The 7,829-nt window shown below is 47.3% G+C and overlaps 1 protein-coding gene across 4 annotated transcripts in view; it reads right to left on the reverse strand.

Annotated features, from left to right (window-relative positions):
- Positions 1-7,443, reverse strand: part of smtnb (smoothelin b) — a 70,529-nt gene extending 63,086 nt beyond the window's left edge. For 2 of the 4 annotated variants that reach the window (XM_042708342.1, XM_042708343.1), the window contains exon 1: positions 6,644-7,443. In XM_042708342.1, the coding sequence (XP_042564276.1) occupies positions 6,644-6,706 (63 nt within the window). In that variant the 5' untranslated portion in view covers positions 6,707-7,443. The remainder of the gene's footprint in view (positions 1-6,643) is intronic. The other 2 variants (XM_042708340.1, XM_042708341.1) reach the window with 2 other exon arrangements.
- Between the last annotated feature and the right edge of the window lie 386 nt (positions 7,444-7,829).

Here is a 7,829-nt window from a genome sequence, read left to right on the forward strand (position 1 = left end):
TGTGTATGTGCGCGTGCATGCGTGTGTATGCGTGTGTATGCGTTTGTGTGTGTGTGTATGTGCGTACATATGTGTATGTGTGTGCATGTGTATGTGCGTGCGTGCGTGTATGTGTATGTTTGCGTGTATGTGTATGTGTGCGTGCATGCGTGTGTATGCGTTTGTATGTGGGTGTGTGTGTGTGTGTGTGTGCAGTCCTGCTAATGTGTAGAAGGCTCGAGAGATTTTACATCTTTATATGTAGTGCTGCGAAACCTAACCAGCAGCTTATCATAACACACACACACATAAAAACACACTCAGTGAACACAAACAGCTGAAAATAAACTTAGACAACAGGAATTTCAAAGCTGCAGGAAACTTTTCCCCTCTCCCACACACACACACACACACACACACACACACGCCTCCCCAGAGATTGTGTGACATTTGAAAGCCTGAGACAGAGAAAGGCCACAAGACGGGGAGGGAGGCGAGAGAGAACCGAGAGAGAGAACCGAGGAACCATGTGGCAAATGCGATCTTTTGTCCGTCCATCTCTCACACACACACACACACACACACACACACACACACACACACACACACACACACACACACTCAAACAAAATACAACCTAAACACACACAAACACAAACATAATTACACAGATAGCACCTAAATTAGTTATTTATAATTATTTAGTTCTTTCCATGAGAAATGGCTATTTTTACATGTGAATCTCTTTGGGGTATCAGAACACACACCACAAACTGCAGTTTGTCCGGACTACAACATTAGCCTCCCATAACAATATGGGCCAAACTCTCAGAAGAGAAACAGAGTTACTATTGTGAGACACAGGTAGCTGTGTGTGTGTGTGTGTGTGTGTGTGTGTGTGTGGAGGATAAGGGCCCTCTCTTTAGTTCACAGGTGTTAAGCAGGAGGGTGTGTGTGTGTGTGGGGGGGGGATAAGGGCCCTCTCTATAGTTCACAGGTGTTGAGCAGCAGTGTGTGTGCATGTGTGTATGTGTGTGTGTGTGTGTGTGTGTGTGTGTGTCTTGACAAGCAGGTGCTGCCTATATAACCATCCCTCATACATGTATGAGGTTGTCAGCAGAGAAGGTTTCTGTATGTGCTGTATGTGTGTCTGTGCTGTGTGTGTGTGTGTGTGTGTGTGTGTGTGGTGTGTGTGTGTGTGTGTGTGTGTGTGTGTGTGTGTGTGTGTGTGTGCGCACACATATCAAGCCATTTAAAAAGATGTGCCTCTCAAACAACAGAAACTGCGAAACCAAATGACCAACCACCCAGGTTTGTGTGAGTGCATGTCACAAACACACACATAAATAACATTCCCTCTCTTTCACTCCTTCCCCCCTCCCTCCCTCTCTCTCTCACACACACACACACACACACACACACACACACACACACACACACACACACACACACACACACACACACAGACACACACACGCCTCAGTGGTCTGAGAGGAGGCATTCAGGGGGATGACACCAGTCATATGCCCTGAGCCATTAGCTCATTATGTGTGTGTGTGTGTGTGTGTGTGTGTTGTGTGAGTGAGAGTGTTTGATAAAGACTGCTTGTGTTTGTCTATATGTTTGCCTGAAAAGCACCTTATGTGAGTGTGTGGGAGTGTGTGTGTGTGTGTTTGATAAAGACTGCTTGTGTTTGTCTGTATGTTTGCCTGAAAGGCACCTTATGTGAGTGTGTGTGGGAGTGTGTGGATGAGGTCATATGTGTGTGTGTGTGTGTGTGTGTGTGTGTGTGTGTGTGTGTGTGTATATGTGTGTGTGTGTGTTGTTGTGTGTGTTGTTGTGTTGTGTTGTAAACCCCACCCTGACACTGATCTCGCCGGTCGTAAATGTGGGGCAGGTCCATGTGAACAGGGCGCACGCTGACACACTTCACCAGCACACACACACACACACACACACACACACACACTTCACCAGCACACACACACACACACACACGGTCCATGTGAACAGAGCGCACGTTCACACACTTCACCAGCACGCACACACACACACACACACACAACCACCACCACCACCACCACCACCACGCACACACACTTCACCAGCACACACACACCAGGTCCATGTGAACAGAGCGCACACCCACACACTTTACCAGCACACACTTATGACTTTATAACTAAAACAACACTTGTAAACATACACACAGACACACACACATCTTTATGTGCCACACACCCTCCCTCACACACACACACACACACACACACACCTTCATAACCTTCTGTAAACAGAAGGCAGAGTTCACCGCTGCAAAGTGAAATGCAGAGGCCTCCGTAGATCAAAGGGTTCTGCAGGGTTAAGGAACGGCTACATAGAGTGAAGCCTGCGATAAACGCCAGGGTCCACATCAGCCGATCACCTACGCAGTCCGTTCAGTAGGTTTCCTATACGAGAGCATACCTATGGGGGCAAATGCATAATGAGCTCTGTCTGCTTAGGCAAGCCCGTAGGGGTTCTAGGCTTGTATACGCTGAGGTCAAGGTGAGTAAGACGTCCTGACGTGAAGGGGATCTAGGCTCGTGGTGAAGTGTAAGCTGGTGACTATACAGTCAGGTCAAGGCCAGTCAGACGTCCTGACGTCAAGCCCGTAGGGGATCTAGGCTCGTTGTGAAGTGTAAGCTGGTGACTATATGGTCAGGTCAAGGTCAGTAAGACGTCCGGACGTGAAGGGCAGCCTTCATTCAAGGTTTTGAGATTTGAATATCCATGAGCATTCCACTGAGCTTGCTCAAAAACTGAACAAACGACTATGAATAACTAAAAATAAAAAAACAAGAGTCTAATTTGTTACTATAAATTGACACTATAAATTCCTCATATGACCGGGGGAACGGCGTAATGTGCTAAATAATGACTCTGACTCAGGAGTTGGTCAGGGTTCAAAACCACGGTTCAATCTAAACGTTACGAGCGAACGAGCTGAGGAAACAGCTATACGGTGAACAGTAAAACTCCATAGTCAGACTAACAGCTCATTTGGAAAAGCCAACAGAACCCATCACTGGCAATTTCTCAGTGAGGATTACCTTACTGGCTAAACACCAATGGGCTCTGAGTTACTGTGAAGTGGCAGGAGAATGTGAGTGTGAGAGAGAGAAAGAGAAAGAGAGGCCACGTCAAACACAAACACACACACACACACACACACACAGGATGGCAAAGGCCAATGACCTGTGCATAGCTTTCTCACCCAATGCTTTTCCCATACATGGACCTCAACCATATTTCATTAGTCCAGCGCACACACACACGCACACACACACACACCACACACACACACACACACACACACACCACACACACACACACAACACACACACACACACACACACACAAAGAACACAAAGAACAAAAAGATTGAGGGGTTTTCTAGCTTGATTTGATTCACTGATGTGCCGGAGTGAGGAATCCACAGCACCTCAGAAGCATGTCAACACAGCTCGCCTTGATCTCATTCCCACATCACATTCCTTCACCCAGGTTCTCTCCTCTATTCAGAACACACACACACACAAACAAATACACACACAAATTGGAGTATGAACCTTACCAGGCATTAGAGTGTGTGTGTGTGCGTGCGTGCGTGCGTGCGTGCGTGCGTGATGGGATATGAGATTGCTTGCTAGGAATGTGATCCGCGAGGATAGTGGAACATTCCAGAAGGCCTTTTCCAGAAAAGGGAAAAATCGAGATGCAGGCTGGAGTATGAGGGCATGAAGTGTGTGTGTGTGTGTGTGTGTGTGTGTGTGTATGAAGTGGGTGTGTGGGTGTGTGGGAGCGTGAATGAGAGGTGACTCAGCTTCCTTTGACAGGTCCAGTCTGTGACGGTGAGCTTGCGCATTTTCAACAGCAGACCCATTTCCTTCCTATCCTTTCAACCTCTTAGTGCTTTGGTGAGTGTGTGTGTGTGTGTGTGTGTGTACGATGAGTCAGCCACACTCAGTGTCATGACGACCCTTCTCTATGTCTCTGTGGACGACTGAGTAGTCAATCTCGTTGGACATGTCTGTCACACATCTGTCTGAGAGGGTGGGTAATGGGGATGGATTACATACTGACACACACACCACACACACACACACACACACACACAGACACACAGACACACAGACACACACACACACAGACACACACACACACACAGAGACACACACACACACACACACACACACACACACGCACACACGCACAGACACACGCACACGCAGACACAGACACAGACACAGACACAGACACAGACACAGACACAGACACACAGACACACACACACCCCTCTAAGCCTCAGGCAGTCAGCAGTTTAGTTAATAGGGAGCGCTTTGGGTCATACGAAACTGACACGGCTAAAAACACACTGAATGGGGGGGGGGGGGGGGGGGGGTAAAGAAGGAAACACAAACAGCCCAAAACATGAGAAGCTTGAGAGGGAAGAGCAAGAGAAAGGAAGAGCAAGAGAAAGAAAGAGCGAGAGAAAGAAAGAGCGAGAGAAAGAAAGAGCAAGAGAAAGAGAGAGAGCAAGAGAAAGAGAGAGCAAGAGAAAGGAAGAGCAAGAGAAAGAGAGAGAGCAAGAGAAAGAGAGAGCAAGAGAAAGAGAGAGAGCAAGAGAAAGCAAGAGAAAGAAAGAACGAGAGAAAGGAAGAGCAAGAGAAAGAGAGAGAGCAAGAGAAAGAGAGAGCAAGAGAAAGAATGGCTTTTCTCGTGGGCTGTCTTCTTTGCACTCCGTGATTTTACAATGACGTGTCCAGATATGCCAGAGATCTTTGATCAGCTTGAGTCCGGAGCCGTTCGCACTGGTGAGCGGACTAATCATTCATGGCCGACTAGGCTGAGGTTCTGCAGGCCACTGGCTGGATCTGAAGAACAGCAGCTTCTGTCATGGCAACTGATCAAGAGAAAATATTAGGCTAGAGTGTGGCGGTCCAGTCGAGATATATTAGGCTAGTCTGGCCGTCCAGTAGAGATATGCGGTAGCTAGATCAACTGTTCAAACATTTACTGTGCTTGGCAGTGAGTACCAAATAAGAGGAATGAATCAAGTTATTACATTATTTAGCACACATGCGCTGATTAAAGGGATGTGTAGAGGGCCCACACATGCGCTGATTAAAGGGATATGTAGAGGGCCCACACACGCACTGATTAAAGGGATATGTAGAGGGCCCACACACGCACTGATTAAAGGGACGTGCGCTGATTAAAGGGATGTGCGCTGATTAAAGGGATGTGTAGAGGGCCCACACGTGCGCTGATTAAAGGGATGTGGAGAGGGCCCACACATGCGCTGATTAAAGGGATATGTAGGGCCCACACATTTAGCGTGTTGCTGGAATGTATAGGGTATAGGAGGCCGTCCTGTGGGACCTGCAGTGATGCAGACCCAGTAGAGATCCATATTATGATGGATGTTGTTACATATTATGATGGAGGTATGTACCAGCTGAACATGTAGCAGAGATGTGCTAGTTATCTGGCACAGGGCAAGGGAAGAAAAGCGAAAACAGCCGCCCAGGGAAATCATGGAAGTATGACCCCTAAAGATATGTAAGTATGACCCCTAAAGATATGTAAATATGTGTGACAGCAGACCAGTGAAGACAGTCAGCTGGATGAGGTAAACCACCTGCTCAGCCAGTGCACATCTTCCAAAGAGTCTGTTTACTGCATTAAAAGATCTGAAGAAGCCAAGGGATTACAGCAATCTTTAACAGCAGCTATGTGTGTGTGTGTGTGTGTGTGTGTGTGTGTGATGCTGGACTACTTCAGAGAGCAACGAGGATTACTTTCCCACCTGCTTCCAGCAGGGGACACTGAGACATGATGGCAGGCTGCGGCTCTGAGACCCCCCTGTCCTCTGTGATGGGGGATGTGTGGTTTGCTGTGTGTGTGTAGGTGTACCCCTGTTGAATGTGCACTTAACTAGAGCCTAGAGGCATATGAGAGAGCAAATATTTAACATTTTCAAGGTAATCTGTTTGCCCCACAATCACATGTGGAAACCCAACCTCGCTTCCACTCTCTGACGAATGACTGTCTGCCTGAGAGTGAAGGGTGATCGTGAATGAGGGTGAGAGAAAAACGGGGGGAAAGAAATGGAAAAGTGGAGCGGTATGGAAAAATGAGTGTGCGAGGCAGATTAAACACGTAGAGACGTCAGTCGGCATCTCATTTCCTGCAGGGAGTCTGCCATTCCAGTCATGCCCTGTTTAGTTTTGGAATTCCGGTAGAACACATAAACCCTTTCGAGATCCCCTCCCAAGCAGGCTACAGCCCGCAAGTTCCACTCCCTCTGCGGCGGTTCAAGCACATATATCCGCCGCCATCTCTTCACAGAGGAAAATCTCAACAAAACATTCTCCCGCGCCTCGACAAACACATTCATAGAGTGAAAAACGGAGTCATCTGCCTGCCGGTGTCTTTTCCAGCAGGTGCTGCGAATACCCCGAGCTTCAAACGGTCTTAAGTTGTCATATAGGCAACCAATGTGAGCCCTGGTATGCACAGTAAGACAAAGTGGCCCATAATCTTCCGAAACAACAGCATTTGGGGTAGCATTAACTTTCCATCTCCCTTTGCTTCCTCAAACGTACGAAAACTCACTCACCAAATTCCGTAGAGCCGGTTCATCCAAGGTTGAGTAGTTTATGTCGGTCATGGTGTCCGTCATGCTGCCGGTCACCGCCGGGACAACAGTCCAGTCTAGGAGAAAGTTTCAGCTCGACTCAAGCTTTTTTGAATTTCTTCGCAGACAGCCACTACTCTCTCTTTCACCACAGGAGGAGAAATCTCTCTGAGCAACTAGACACAAAGTTGCAGACTAAGTGTCCCAGAAGGCGGTCCGTTTGAAACTTCGCCCACAGGTTTTTCGCTACTGTTTGGAACTGCTGACTCTGGCAACGGATATCAGGAGATTAAAATGAAGGTCGTTGTGAGGTTGCTCTGAAGGCGACTCTGGTCACTTTCTATCCACCGTACGTTCAGTGCAACATCGGTCTTTTGGGACCTCCTTTTTGTGTTCGTGTTTAGTTGTCTTTTTTAGAGCAAGCACCGAAAAACACAATCAAACTTGTGTCTAAATCTCCACACCAAGCCAGTCCCAGAGGTAACGATTCAGTCAACATCTGTAGGCAATCATGAAAATACAGATGTAAACGCTACAGGTGCCGTGTAGCTACCACGCCACCCTCAAGCATCTGCTCTTCACCACCTGTTGAGTATACAAAGTCAAACGCTTGGACAAATGCCCGCTATTCTGTCTGAGCGCAGGATTTTTCACGAACCGAAACTTCTCTTTTAGCCTACCTCTAGCCTATTCTCTTGTAGCCAGAGACCGGCAGAACCAAGTGATGTAGCGCAGAGGACCGGGTCGGAGATTTCTTATTCTCTGGTGACTTGAAGTAGTTATCTCATTAAACACACAAGCATAGTAATTATATAGGCTCCGTTGCTGAATGCCACCACGCCGCAGGTAGCGTCCCGTGCATTTAAGGCCCGCCCTCACGTTGAGTTCCTGGCCACTAGACGACCAGAAAATTCAAACCTACAGCCATCCATGGGTGTGCCATCCTTACTGATTGGTCAATTTAAGAGTAGCTCGGTTTTTAGTGAAAGTCCCACGTAATGGGAAATTGACATATTTAGGCTCTTATTATATATAATATATATTATTGTTATGGTCATTATTAGTAGGTCTAATTCATGCACACCCTATTGTTACCAACATAATGTAGGCTTACTCAAAACTTAATGTACCCTATAAACATACGCCAACCTGACTTTATTGAGAGTGA

The sequence above is a fragment of the Clupea harengus genome, chromosome 7, assembly GCF_900700415.2.
Source record: "Clupea harengus chromosome 7, Ch_v2.0.2, whole genome shotgun sequence".
NCBI lineage: Eukaryota > Metazoa > Chordata > Actinopteri > Clupeiformes > Clupeidae > Clupea > Clupea harengus.